The sequence below is a fragment of the Eleutherodactylus coqui genome, chromosome 4 (assembly GCF_035609145.1).
Source record: "Eleutherodactylus coqui strain aEleCoq1 chromosome 4, aEleCoq1.hap1, whole genome shotgun sequence".
In the NCBI taxonomy this organism is placed as follows: domain Eukaryota; kingdom Metazoa; phylum Chordata; class Amphibia; order Anura; family Eleutherodactylidae; genus Eleutherodactylus; species Eleutherodactylus coqui.
In genome coordinates, this window is record NC_089840.1 from 213,979,529 (window position 1) to 213,994,130 (window position 14,602).

A 14,602-nucleotide genomic window follows, 5' to 3' on the forward strand; every position below is an offset into this window, starting at 1 on the left:
AACTACACACACTGCCTTTGAATTGCTGCTAAGACATGAAAGACTCTGAAAACCACTAAAATCACAGAGCAGTCAGAAGTGAATGTTTTTTTTTTTTCCCTAGCCTTAAGACTTAGCATCACAAGACGGAGCACTGATAAAGAGAGCTCTCAGAGCAACTACTTCTATCCTTTGGAACTTGACCAAGACAAGTACATTTTGTTGCTTTTCTTTTTTTTTTCCTTGAATTTTTGGATTATTAAAGAAAAAAAATCACCATTTAAAAAGCCAACAGAATTTCTGCTGATTCTAAAAGTTGAAGAATGATGGTAGAGGACCGATGCCTGGGGATTTGAAGGAAGTTGGCACCAGCAAGAATGACTATGAGACAAGGTTAGTTCTATGTCAAGAATGAATATCTGCTCAAGTAGCAGATGGGGCTTAGAAATGCCTTGTGATTTGATCACTGCAAGGTAACTGCTGGACCCAAAGTATTTGGGGCTCTACACATGGGCTACACAAATCACGATGGTCATCATTATCAACAGCAGCCACATATACAGTGACATCAGGTCCTACGTTATAGAAGATTTGGAGGATCTCAGCACCTCTATAATGATTTCTGGTTCTTTCAACCCCCCTCTACTGAAAATCATTCAAGATGCCACCACCAGCAGTCTATTGCCCACCTCTAGCTTTGTCAATGAAAATGACACCCAATGTGGAAAGCAGATCCTTAATTATGGGCACATTGAAAAACTGATCATAGGAGCCATCCTGTCCCTCATCACCTTACTGACCATTGCAGGAAATTGCCTAGTAGTCATTTCTGTTTGTTTTGTAAAGAAACTTCGTCAGCCCTCAAACTATTTGATTGTATCTTTGGCTTTGGCAGACTTATCTGTGGCCATTGCCGTTATGCCTTTTGTCAGTGTCACCGACCTCATTGGTGGAGAATGGATTTTTGGGCACGTTTTTTGTAATGTCTTCATAGCAATGGATGTGATGTGTTGTACAGCTTCTATAATGACATTATGTGTCATTAGCATTGACAGGTAAGATCTTTCACACCATCAAATGTACTATTTGGGTATTTTCTTCAAGTTTTATGCTTTGCACAGTAAAGCTCATGCTGTTAAACCTTTTAACTATTAGTCTATCCTCCTATACTTTGCATAAACATCAAGGTGGGAACTTTCTATATTGGTAAATTAAAGACATTGCACATTCAGAATTGAAGATTGTACACTGAATGTTCCTTCGGGAGTCGCTGACTAGTCTTCTTAAGAATAATTAACAGCTTTAATCATTTTTTTCAGCCCCATCGTCTTTGCAATTCAACGTCGAATAAAAATCAGTAGAATATTACTCATCTCCGCAGGTGTTCTAGTTAGGATAAGAGCATTAGGAGAATGAATTATTCATAATCAGAGGAAATTCATTCTGGATTTCTGAATTAGACTATGATTTGTATTAGAATTAAATATTAGACTAATTTTAGCAATCAAATATTAGAGTATTTTAGACGAGACAATATATGAAAGCAAAGAATGGAAGAGTTCTGTATTGTTATGTATGTAAAGCATGAAGTATACTTTTACCCTTATCTGTCTATTGATAAAATGAGACCCTGCCAATAGGGGTGCTAGGGGCTAGAATGAATGGGCTTCAGTGAACAGCAAAGTGCCCTGACCCTTTAGAATCACAGAGCTGGGATGATGACACTGCTCTTGAAATTAATGGGGCTGTAAATCACAAGGGCAATAAAGCCTCATTCGCTTTTTGCAAGTACTAGCAACATGGTTCAAGAATACACAAGATGTTAAGCCAAAGGGACATGGCACTCGGTAGAATGTCAGAGTCTGTATTCAGTTCTTTATTGATGTTATCACATTGATATGTTGGAAAATAATGGAGAGACTTCCATGTTGTGTGATGAAAAGTTATGAAACTTATTAGTCAACCAATATATACTAATCCCTTGAAGACCTCTGTCTTTTGAGCTTAAGGGTACTTTTCACAGGGTAATTATCACCCCAATTCTCGTTGTACACAGCACAGGGCCATAACCATCCCCTGTGCATGTGGCCACCGGCAGGGCACTGAGCGAGAATCGGTCACCTGCTAAAGTCATTTGGTTTTTAGCAAAAGTAAAAACCAAGCTACTATTGGCCCATGTAAACAGGAGACACTCAATGTTGGAGCAACTCCTGCTTACTGTGAATGGAGGTGGGTGGTCGGAACAATCCTCAGCCACCTCCATTCAATTCAACGACTATCAGTCCTGTGTGAGTACAGAAGCGATAGTCAAGTGGCAGTCCATGGGACTGCTGTTGTGTTAAGGAACCTTTAGTCCTACGTAGTGAGCTGCTGGGCTTGTTGCAATGTGTCTACTAATGTAAGGGCAGAGGAGATTAGAAAACTTGGTTATGTCTGGAAGCAATGGATGAAAATATACAAATATTAATTAAAATATGGAAGTAACTTTGGTATGTCCATGTATAAGTTGCTACAGGACCACATAGGTGCTATGGAGGATTTTTGAGACAGATGGAAAAAGAAGAATAGCTCCTGGCATGGACAGAGAATTGCAGTAAAGCTATGTGTATGCCATTCCTGGGTGCCTTTGGAGCCCCCTTTAAGAAGTATTCTGGTAATTCAAACTGAAGTTATATGCTTTATAAGACAATGCAATTTTTCAATATAATGTTGCAACTTGCTTTACAAAGCAGGCATGCTCGGTATCTTTGAATTCTGTAATGACGACACATTTTTTACACATGTGACTGGTGGGGCATTGTGGGAGATGTAGTTTTTGCATTCCCGGCGATCATTTTAAATAACAATGTGGAAATCTGAAGCTGTAGCAGCAGTAGCACAGGTTGACAAAAAAGGTACCAGAGTTCAATTTGATGATTTAGATGTATATTCGAAATAATGGCTATAATTGGAAATGTTTAACGGAATTTTGCTCAGTTTCCGGGATGCCCCTTTAAAGAGATTTATTGAGAAAAAAAACATACTTTGAAGTATGGCTTTTTGGAAACCCCACAGCATTACTTAATAATACATGCATGGGGGCAATAGGCATACCTGACCTGGGTCCATGCTGCCTGTGGTTCATACAGAAGAAACCTGGTCACAGAATCCCTTTAATAATGGCAGCAAATAAAGTGACAGTCACAGCAGCTCATACAATAGTAACCACATACCACCATATGTATTGACTCAAATGTAGTGCCAGCTACATATCCCACCATACAAAGAGTCTCCCACATGCTCTCATATAAGTTCCAACCGTGGTTTCACCCACAAAGAGAGCCAACAACATGACCCTATAGGTGTCTTCCATATGCACCCCATTTACAGTGATAACTACTCATTAGTGTTTGCGACATGCACACTCCCCATGAAACAAAGAAGACATAATCATTGTAGTTTCCCCAAACCCTAGTTGGTCTCAGGATCTTAGAGTCTTTAGAGTCTCAAGATATGGAAATACATGGACATGGGATAGTGGCAACTGGACATTGAATCTTGGACAGTCCCTCTGAATCCCTAAGACCTGGGAGATATGGCTATAGTTAGATTATCCTAATTAGAGTTTTAACATAGTAACATAGTATGTTAGGCCGAAAGAAGACAAGGTCCATCCAGTTCAGCCTGTTTCCAGCCTCCCTTGTTGATCCTGAGGAAGGCAAAAAAAAACCCAATGAGGCAGAAGCCAATTAGCTCATTTGGGGGAAAAAATCCTTCCTGACTCCATAATGGCAGTCAGAATAATCCCTGGATCAAAGTTTGAAAGTTCCCACCTGACTCCAAGACCCAGATCAACAACCCACTGGTTATTTAATGTCTATATCCTGTAATATCATAGTGCTCTAAAGGCTTTTAAAGTATTGACAACCTATCTTCTCCAGCTTTCCAAGACAATGCATGGACTGAATAAATGTGGGGAGACTAGGACTGTAGCTTACATCCTCTGGGCCCCAGAGCAAATTTGTAAACCGAGTTCTCCACCATTCATACCACTGTACAGAACTCATCCTGTATCTCTGCACATAATCACATTACTGCTGTATACAACCCACGTAATACCACCGCACACAGCGCAATTATTGCATTCCATAGTGCACACTTAGGGCTTCTTCAGATGAGCGTATGCTCAAAAATGCTCGTCTCAGTGTACATATATGCGCAGTGCACTATGTTTATTTGCGCACGTCTGCACATAGTACTGTACGTTTTGGCGCACACAGGCCCTGTTCATATGCATGCACCAAAAAAGGCTATTTAGCCTAATAAGATCCAGATGTGTTCTCTTTTTTTCACAGAATTGCGCAGTGTATTGCACACTTGCATGCACATTCGGGCACCTTCCATAGACTGTGTCTGCATGAACTGCACACAAAAAATCATTGATTAGAGTGATCTCATTGACATCAATGAGTTCTATTCCCTGTGTATTCATAGAATAATAGAATGGTAAAGTTGCAAGCGACCTCCAGGGTCATTGGGTCCAACCCCCTGCTCAGTGCAGGATTCACTAAGCCATCCCAGACAGATATTTGTCCAGCCTTTGTTTGAACACTTCTATTGAAGGAGAACTCACCACCTCCTCAGGTAACCTATTCCACTTATTGATCACCCTCACCGTCAGAAAGTTTTTTTCTAATATCTGATCTGTGTCTCCTCCCTTTCTGTTTCATCCCATTGCTTCTAGTCTTTCCTTGTACAAATGAGAATAGGGCTGATCCCTCTGCACTGTGACAGCCCTTTAGATATTTGTAGACAGCTATTAAGTCTCCTCTCAGCCTTCTTTTTTGCAAGCTAAACATTCCCAGATCCTTTAACCATTTACAGACCACTCACCATCTTGGTAACTTTTCTCTGAACTTGCTCCAGTTTGTCTATGTCTTTTTTAAAGTGGGGTGCCCAGAACTGGACACAGTATTCCAGATGAGGTCTGACTAAGGAAGAGTAGAGGGGGATAATTACCTCACATGATCTAGACTCTATGCTTCTCTTAATACATCCCAGAATTGTGTTTGCCTTTTTGGCTGCTGCATCACACTGTTGACTCACGTTCTGTCTTTGATCTATTAGTATACCCAAGTCTTTTTCACATGTGTTGCTGTATAGCTCAATTCCTCCCATTCTGTATGTGCTTTTTTTCATTTTTCTTGCCCAGATGTAGGACTTTGCATTTCTCCTTGTTAAATACCATTCTGTTAGTCGCCGCCCACTGTGCAAGCTTTTCTAGATCTTTTTGAATACTCTCTCTCTTCTATTGTACACTCTAAATGCACGCGCGCAAATAACTGCATAAATACACCCATCAGAAGTAGCCCTTAGGGCAGATTCACTTGGCCATATTTGTGTACGCCGTTTGCATAGAATAGAACCCATTGATGTCAATGTGTCTGCACATACCTCTGTGTTTCACGCGCAGATTTTGCCCGCCAAAGAAGATAGAACTTGCTTTATTTTTATGCACATTTGCACACCAAAGATCCCCATAGAGGTCTTTGGCGGGGGCAAATGCATAAAGAGATTCATGAAACACTGTACAATTCGACTGGAAAAAGGAAACATCTCAACCTCATTAAGCTAAATAGCTATTTAAATCGGAGTGTGTCCCAAGTGCAAAAAGCCATGCCTTGCACACAGAAAAAGTGCAGTAAAATACACAAGTACGTGAGCAAAAAAGCCTTGTTCACGGCGCAAAAGAGTTGCGCTCAGGTGAGCGCAAGAACACATACGTCCGTGTGAAGTAGCTTTTAAAGCGACCCTCTGGGCCTGCATAAGCAAAGATAGCCATGCCACTTTTCTGATTACCTGATGCACACTGTATGTTAGTATACATCATTAGTCTAAGACACTACTTGCTGCTCTGACTGCAGTGTATTCTGCTAAAGATGCATAGTAATGCACAGTGGGCATCTGGTAGTCAGAGTAGTGGTGCGGCCTTCATTGTTTGTCCATGACCAGAGGACCCAATAGCTAAAGTACATTCATACTTTTGTTGCAGTTTTAGGCCTTTTTCACACAAGCGTCATTTTGACGCAGAGTAGGTGCATCAACAAAAATCATATCTAAAAGAACCTGTGGTTTCTTATGGGTTCTTTCAGAGGAACAATATTTTGACATGCCTAAAAAATTGCCCAAAAAGATTTTTTGACGCCCAGATTTCTTGTCCTATCTTTTGACGGCACAACGCCAGCAGCTCCATAGACTCCAATAAGAGACTATGCGAGCCGGCCAGCAAAGGAAGATGAAGGGAGTCCCCAACTTTCATCTCCGCAGGGACTCCCTTCATCCCCGTGGTGATGCCTTTCATTATTCTGGCGGCCAATGGATTTCAGGGCTGCAGCGCCACTATATTGTAAGACGCTGCAGCCAGCCATGTAAATTTGCGGAGAATAGCTGCAACTTGGTCACAGGTATTCTTCATTCAAGCGATTCAGCACTCTGATAGCTGTGATTTTATCAGAGTGCTAAAATGAGATCCGTGTGAACGAGGCCTTAGGGCTCCTACCCGCTTGCGTTTTTTAACGCAAATGTCAATGGGACTTTCTAATATTAAAAACGCATTGCAAGTTTGTGCTTTGCGATTTTTGTGCATTGACAGTGATAAAGCTGAGGACGGATGATGTACTGTAGTACAGCAGATGTCACCTGCAGTCCTATGCAACAACACAGAGAACACAGTGATAACACTAAGGACAGATAATGATGTCTCCTGCAGTTCTATGTAACAGCACAGAGAACACAGTGATAACGCTAAGAACAGATGATGTAGTAGATGTGACCTGCAGTCCTATGTAACACCACAGAGAACACACAGTAACATGTCCAATAACATGTTAAATGTTCATTTATTCTTTACAGTAGTCTTTTATATTCATTTTTTATTGTTATTGTTTTTGGTATTGAAGACCATATTTATTCTCCATTAAATGGGGTTTGGTGTGTTTTTTGGAATGTCTACAACAAATTTATTGGATTTACATTGATTCCTATGGAAATAATTACCACAAGTGGCAACAGTTTCAGGTAAAGCCGATTGCTTTTGGACTGATTACCAACGTTAGTAGAGGTTTTACTATAAAAGGAATAATCTGAAACCAAAAACAATGATATTGGAGAGATAGTAGAAAGTTAGCAGATCTGCGCTAAACTTTGTGAATGGAAGCATAAATGGATAAAGCGGACTTACATAGTAGGGGAAGACCTCAGAGGCATCGGAGGCTCCCCATTAGCAGCAATAACAGTCTCAGCAAATCACGGTCCACTTGTAGATCAGTATTGAGGTGGAATCATTTGTTAATATATAATATACCATAGACAAAAAATAACTGAAAATACCACCAACAAAAAACAAAAGACCTAAATGGTATGTTTACAACGCGTTTCGGCACGTCCCTTTTTCAAGCATGTTCTGAGGTCTCCCTCTACTATGTAAGTCCGCTTTATCCATTTTTGTTTCCATTCACAAAGTGTAGCTCAGATCTGGTAACCTTTTACTCTCTCTCTCTCCAATATCCTTGTTTTTGGTTTCAGATTATTCCTTTTATATTCTGTTCCTGGACCCTTAATTTATAGTTTCCAGTGCCATACCAGTCATGCTGCTCTCCACTGATTAGTGGATAGATTACTGAACTGCAGTTTAATTGTTTTGGACACATATGCATAAGTGTTTCATATGCACTATCTATATTATTTTTGGTTGCATCCTACCAAAGCGCTCTTCTGTTTTTTCTTTTCCTTGTACCCATGTGCAGCTATTTTAGAAATGTTTCCCCAAACTTGTATATTTTTGCAGTGGTTTACTAATAGAAGCGTACCAAAACCGCCCACCTTGGTCCCATGTCCATGGCACACTCCGTAACCGCGGTTGTTTATGCACAGATGGAGAGTCGTGGACCCTGCAACTGTACATATTAACAAACTAGTGGACCAATCAGTATGCTTTTTCAAATCCAGTAACCTTTTATTTTTTGCTTGTCTTGTTTGATATTTTCTCAGATAATCCCTTTAATTATTCATACCGCAAGACATAAAATCAGCTTTGCTATTACTTTACAGTGTGAATGTACGACTCAATAGGACAGGACTTATAAAATGTTCATTTATTGCGCTGCACATTTGCAAGAAATTCACTTACTCCTGCTTTACAGGTACAATTCTGAGTTTAACTTAAGTATGTCAATTAAAAATGTATAAAGCAATCGGAGCGTAATTCATTATTAATAATGATAGGCCATTTTTTCTCACAAAGGAAGTGTCCTGCTTAGATAAAGACAGTGTAATAGACATTTTGGTCACTCAGCATTTACAGATGCCTTAATATTATAGTATATGAAGTGGTAAATTGATATACTTTAGGCCCACCAGAGAAATTATTTAGAGGGCTCATCATCAGTTTATACAGAACATGGGCACGTACACTTGGCTATGCACAGTCATATTACTCATAGATTCTAGCAGGCTTTTGTAAATTAGCTGTATAATAACTGTTCCTTTCTTAGAATATAATTTTTTCCAAACTTCAAATAAGGTTACCATCTACTAGATCTTTGGGGCCCATTACGGTTTCAGAATCTGAGCTCAGTAGTACTAGTTGCATGCTGGTGGGCCAGTGTGATCAAATATATATACATCTTAGGTCAAAACAACGCTACCCTTATGTGTATGAATTATCTACCACTACATGCAGTGCCTCACATTCCCTCATCATCACCATAGCATCTACAACAAAGTTCATTCCTCACATTATCTACATCCACACAAGCAGCGTGAAATAATGATGGTTTCACAAAGCTCCGAACAAATTCCTAACCTATCTGGAGACGTCATGCGATAACTACCCTCTCAGATGTGGTTGAGAATGGTGTTCTTAGTACCCTCTCACAGCTAAAGATGTGATTGAGCTTCCCTAATAACTCACTTTTAAGATATTTCCAACTCCGGCTCGGAACTCAATTTGGAGGCCTGAACATACCCCTCGCACTGACTTGGCTAGAAGAGCTGGGACAGATGGCCAACATTCTGAAGCCACTCTCCTGTTTTTATAGACAACTGACAAGGGGTCTTGCCTCACTGAGGGACAGGGCTCTTGGAAAGTGGTGCTTGGACATACTGAACCTAGACTCGGACGTTCATGATGGCCTCTTGGCCAGCTCAGAACCACCCTTGATCAGTGCAGGAGACAGGTTTATCCAAGTCAAGTTCCTACACAGAATCTACTATACTCATACCCGTTTGTGTAATATGGGCCTAATCCGCAATGCAAACTACCCAAGATGCTTGATGAGTGTGGGCACCATCATGCATATGGTTTGGGAATGCCATGTTTTGCAGACCTATTGGGGAGATATATGGAGACGCTCCTAGGGGCCCCGTGCATCCTGCATCCTAAAATTTGTCTCCTTGGCGTTGTGGAGGACATTCCGGTTGACACAGTAACACGCACTGTTCTTTTTAAAAAGTTATATTGTTTAACTGGAAACATAATAAAAAACCTACTAGGGCTGCTTGGCAGTATGAAGTGAATTGGGTCATCCCTCTATATGGCCCAAGGCTGCCCTGTCAAATTTTCAAAGATATGGAGCAGGTGGGTTGACTGCCCTAATACTGCATCAGGCGTATCTGACTAGTTTCTTGGCCAAAGGGAAATTTGTTTTGTTTTTTTCTTTTTCTGCTCTTCACTATGCGCAAGGATATTGAATGTTTGCTGTGATGATGGTCATGTCGCGGGTTCAAACTTATTTTTTTATGTTTTAGTTGCTACTATTTCCCAGGTTGGGAATCTTGAGTTTTGTTTTTTAGGGGAAATAAATAAAAGGGTATATGTAATTACAAAGGATGGGAGGAGTACAAGAGTTATGATTTTTTGAAATTTACAAAACACTGCCAATATCTTTTCCTATGCATGTCTGCATTGTATTGTATTGTATAAGAATACCCAATAAACGTTTCTTTAAAAAAAAAAAAAAAAGATATTCCGAACTTAAGTCCCGTGAAATTAAGGTACGTCCTCAAATTTATAATAGCTGAGATGAGCACTGAGCTGGGCAAGCAGAGAGAAAAAGATAACAAAGAAATTTCAATGCTGGTTGGTCCATTGTGTTTTGTTCATTCAAAATAGCTGATGCCATTGTATTATAACTATTATTCTAAATTCCACTGAATAATTACCATGAGCCTGGAGATCTAGATAGATAGGGAGAGATCGAGACAGAGAGATGGATAGACAGACAATGAAACGTTAGGAAAACTGATAGGGTGTTCACAGGGCAAAATTGCAAGTTAGTGTTTAGTGGAAGAGCACTTACTCATATCGGAGGTCGCACTCCTGTAGACCTCCCAAAGAAACAATTCTCCAGAAGAATGTTTGTTTTAGTGATTCAATACAAAAATGTGAATATTCCAAACAACAGGTACAGAAGCAGCAAGAGAAGAAGGTAGAATCCAAACCGTATGGTTTGCAATTCATTTCGGAGCTTCGCCATTCCTTTATCAAGCAAAAACTGTTAGAATTCAAGCAGAAATGGACAATGACAGGTGTCAAAGATCATGATAAAAGGAAAAAAAAAGAAGCAAAAATGTATATATATATATATATATATATATACTAGCTGATATACCCGGCTTCGTGCGAGTTAATTTGGTACTGGTGTTTATCTGGTGTTCACACGGAAAATCTTCTGAAGCCGTGGTTACTTTAGAGATACCGGAAAAACATATGTTCACCATTTTGCATAGTTCTCTGCGTTACCCAGGAAACATCACGGGGAGGCAACCATGCGACGTTTCCTTTATATAAAATGACATCAGGAAGTGAGAGAATTAGATTTCATACGTAAAATTTGGATGCTAATTCTTTTGCACTTAGAATTGAATAATCGAGTTGGGACCCATTAGCTTTTCCTATTTATAAAATAATCAATGCTCGTGCCAAATTTCACGTTTCTATGACACCGGAAAGTGAGAAAAATACATGCCGAACGTAAAATTTGGACGCTAATTCTTATGCGCATAGAATTGAATAATCGAGTTTGGACCCATTAACTTTTCCTATTTATGACATATTCAATGCCCGTGCCAAATTTTAAGTTTCTATGACATTGGGAAGGGAGAGATTTAGATTACGTACGTAAAATTTCGACGCTGATTCTTTTACGCTAGAATTGAATAATCGAGTTGGGACCCAATTAATTTTCCTATTTTTGAGATAATCTATACTTGTGCCAAAATTCATGTTTCTATGACATCGGGAAGTTGGAGAACTTTTGGCGAGTCAGTCAGTGAGTGAGTGAGTCAGTGAGTCAGTGAGGGCTTTCAGCTTTATATATATAGCAAAAAACTAAAAAAATCACTAAAACAAACACTCTTCTGGAGAATTGTTTCTTTGGGAGGTCTCCAGGAGCGGGACCTCCTATATGAGTGAGTGCTCTTCCATTAAACACCAACTTGCACTGTGAGCACCCGATCACTTTTCCTACCGCTTAATTGTCTCTTCCCGGATTGCCTATTTTTATGCCTTCTGGTATTCCTCTGATCTGGTGTGTGCTCTCCCCCTTGTGGTGGATCTGGGTAATAATCAAGCTTCAGTACATGATAATACCAACAATACAATACATATACATACATATACACATATTATATATATATATATATCTTTACGTGAATTGGAGCACTGTCCCTAAATTATCTCTTCTAGATAGATAGATAGACAGACAGACCTATAGATTGCAGTCACCATTCTGGGACTTTCTACTAGTAGTGAGCATATTTTTTCTTGTACAACAAGGACTTAAAGGCAGAGGTGTAGTTAGGCTTTGCTTTACCTGGGGCAAAGGAACAACTTGTCACCCCCCCAACCCCCCCCAAAAAAGCTTTGTGATTAATTAAAATAGTAACACGGCCTAGTGTCAGTGACATCAGCACTCTGCAATCAGAAGCGATGGCCATTGGTGAATGGGTGCCAGCGAAATGGGAGTGATGGAAGAGCGGGGAAAGAGTATATCTTTTTATTTTAATACAGCAGACTGAAGGACTTTAAAAAATGTTCTTGAATAACCCTTCAAACTACTTAGTGACAAGCCATACTTTTTTCACAGCAGTTACTAAGGTGTCTTATGTTAGGTTGCTGTAAAAACTGGCTCAGTCTAAGGCTGGCATGGGAGTTCTGTGCTGGGAAGAGCCAAAGCAGCTGCCTACTGACAACCAGGTTCCTGCTCTAATGGTCAAGTGTAGAGAAACCTCCCATCCTGTCCTTTTGATACCTTACATGCCACAATTAATAGAGATTGTGCCATGTAAGCAGTTGGCACAGGGAGTGGGCTCCCCCTGTCACCTATTTGTACTCCGCAATCTGATTGAAAGGTGCCGATGAGTTCTCATGGCAGACAGAGGCCTGATACATGTTTTCACCCAGCTTAGCAGGGTATGTGTTAGGTTGTGCATCTGGGACCTGTTCTACAGGTTTCCATGAGCACAGCTTCACAGATGAGGGTTAATTGAGCTGGCTGGGTGTGGTTTTTCTCCAGCCAATTCCCTCCCATCTGCTGCATATAAAAAACAGCATCTCTTGGTAGTAGAGGCTGGTCATTTTAGTGCTTTAGTGGTTTGCTCTGTTGTAAACCCACTCAGAGATGGTGTTATGTATGCTTGTCTGTACTGTCTCTCTCCTTCCTATCTTGTGTGTGTCAGATGGGTAATGCCTGACACTGTATTTCAGCACGGTGGCTGACTCTTTCCTCTTGGAATGAGGACATTTGGACTATCTATAGTTTGCTACCTTCATGCATGTGAGCTCTGGGTGGGGTTCCTTTTCTGTGTGGTATGCATAACCTTGTGTGTTGGTGTGAACAGCGACTTGTTCCATATGTCTGTGCAGGTGGCCAGACATGAGGTGTGAACGGTCGTGTTCTGTGTTCAGTGTGTGTGTGATCAGTGTTGTGTCCTGTGTTTGGTGCATCTCTCCAGGTTCCTAATCAGGGATAGCCAGGTCCCAGATGAAGATAGTGGGGCCGACCTTATCAGGACGATCACCCCGCTTATAGGCAGGGGTTCCCCCTTTCCCTGATTTAGTAAGGGACATGGGTCCTTCCATCATTGCCTGTAGAGGTGTAGTTTGTCAGTTGGGTGTTTGATGGGTGTTTGCAGTTTTATTAGGACACCATCTTGCATCTGTACTGAGGCGTGGCGCTTTAGTGCGCCAAGCGGACTTAAGAGTATGATAGGAGAGCTGTCAAAAGTGTATTACACTGCACTATATAGGTTGTGTAGTGTATTATACTAGCGATCAAACAATCACATATTCAAATCCCCTTTAGGGACAAAACTAAATCTGAAAAAAGGTAAACAAAAGCAAAAAAAACCTGAAAACAGACATTTCTCTCTACAAAACCACCTTTATTTTGTTGATGTCATTTAAAAAAATTAACTTATTTAGAAATTGATGGCAACAACACATATCACAAAAGGTGTGACAGAGAAAGCAAAAGGCTGGAAAAGTAAGTGGTACTAATAAAAAAACAACTGGAGGGTCAATTTTCTACTAAGTCACATAACTGTGTATAAAAAGGGCATATTAAAGAGGCAGAGTCTCTCAGAAGCACAGATGTTTAGAAGTTTACTAATCTATGAAAAACTACAGCTAAAAATGTAGAACAATTACAAAAAAATGTTCCCCAACATAAAATTGCGAAGAATTTGAATATTTGACCATTTCTAGCACATGTCATCATCAAACGATTCAGAGTATCTGGAGAAATTCATGTGCACAAGGGATACGGCCAACGGTCAATATTGGATGCTTGAGATCTAAAGGTTCTGGCATGATTTTGTAATGTAAATCCCTGCATGGACTTAGGAATGCTTCCAGAAATCATTGTCTGGGAACAGGGTTTTGTGCAATCCACAAATGCAAGTTAAAGCTATATAATGCAAAGAAGAAGCCGTTAACACAATCCAGAACCTCTGGCGTCTTCTCTTGGCCAAAGCTCATTTAAAACGGAAAACCATTTATGTGGTCAAATGAATCAAAATGTAAAATAATTTTTGTAAAAAAGAAAGGGACCATCTAGCTTGTTGGAAGCGCACAGTTCAATGACGTGCATCTCTGATGGTACGTGCAGCTTGCATATTTTGAAAGGCACTATCAAAGTTGAGTAGTGTCTAGAGGGTTTAGAACACCACATGCTCCCATCTAGACAACTCCTCTTAGGGAAGGCCTTCTATATTTCAGCAAAACAATCCTAAACCACACACTGCATCCATCACAACACCATGGCTTCACAAAAGTCCAGGTGCTGAACTAGCTGTCTGCAGTCCGGACCTTTTACCTATAGAAAACATTTGGTGCATTATGAAACTAAAAATCCATCAAAGACATCCCAGGACTGTTGAGCAGCTAGAATATTCTCTCCCAAAAGTCCACCAATTGTTCTCCTCACCTAACAAACTTTTACAGACGTTGGTAAAAAGAAGAGGGGGCTGCTACACAATGGTAGACATGGCCATGGCCCAACTTTTTTGGGATGCGTTGCTGCCATCACTTTATAAATGAAATAATTGTTTTAATTAAATAAAATGGAAAAATGTCTTCCTTTCA

The 14,602-nt window shown here is 40.2% G+C and overlaps 1 protein-coding gene across 1 annotated transcript in view; it reads left to right on the forward strand.

Moving 5' to 3' along the window:
• Window positions 1-507: 507 nt before the first annotated feature.
• HTR7 (5-hydroxytryptamine receptor 7) overlaps window positions 508-14,602 on the forward strand; it is a 150,184-nt gene continuing 136,089 nt past the window's right edge. Inside the window, exon 1 of the mRNA XM_066598790.1 lies at window positions 508-1,034. Within this exon, the coding sequence (XP_066454887.1) occupies window positions 508-1,034 (527 nt within the window). The remainder of the gene's footprint in view (window positions 1,035-14,602) is intronic.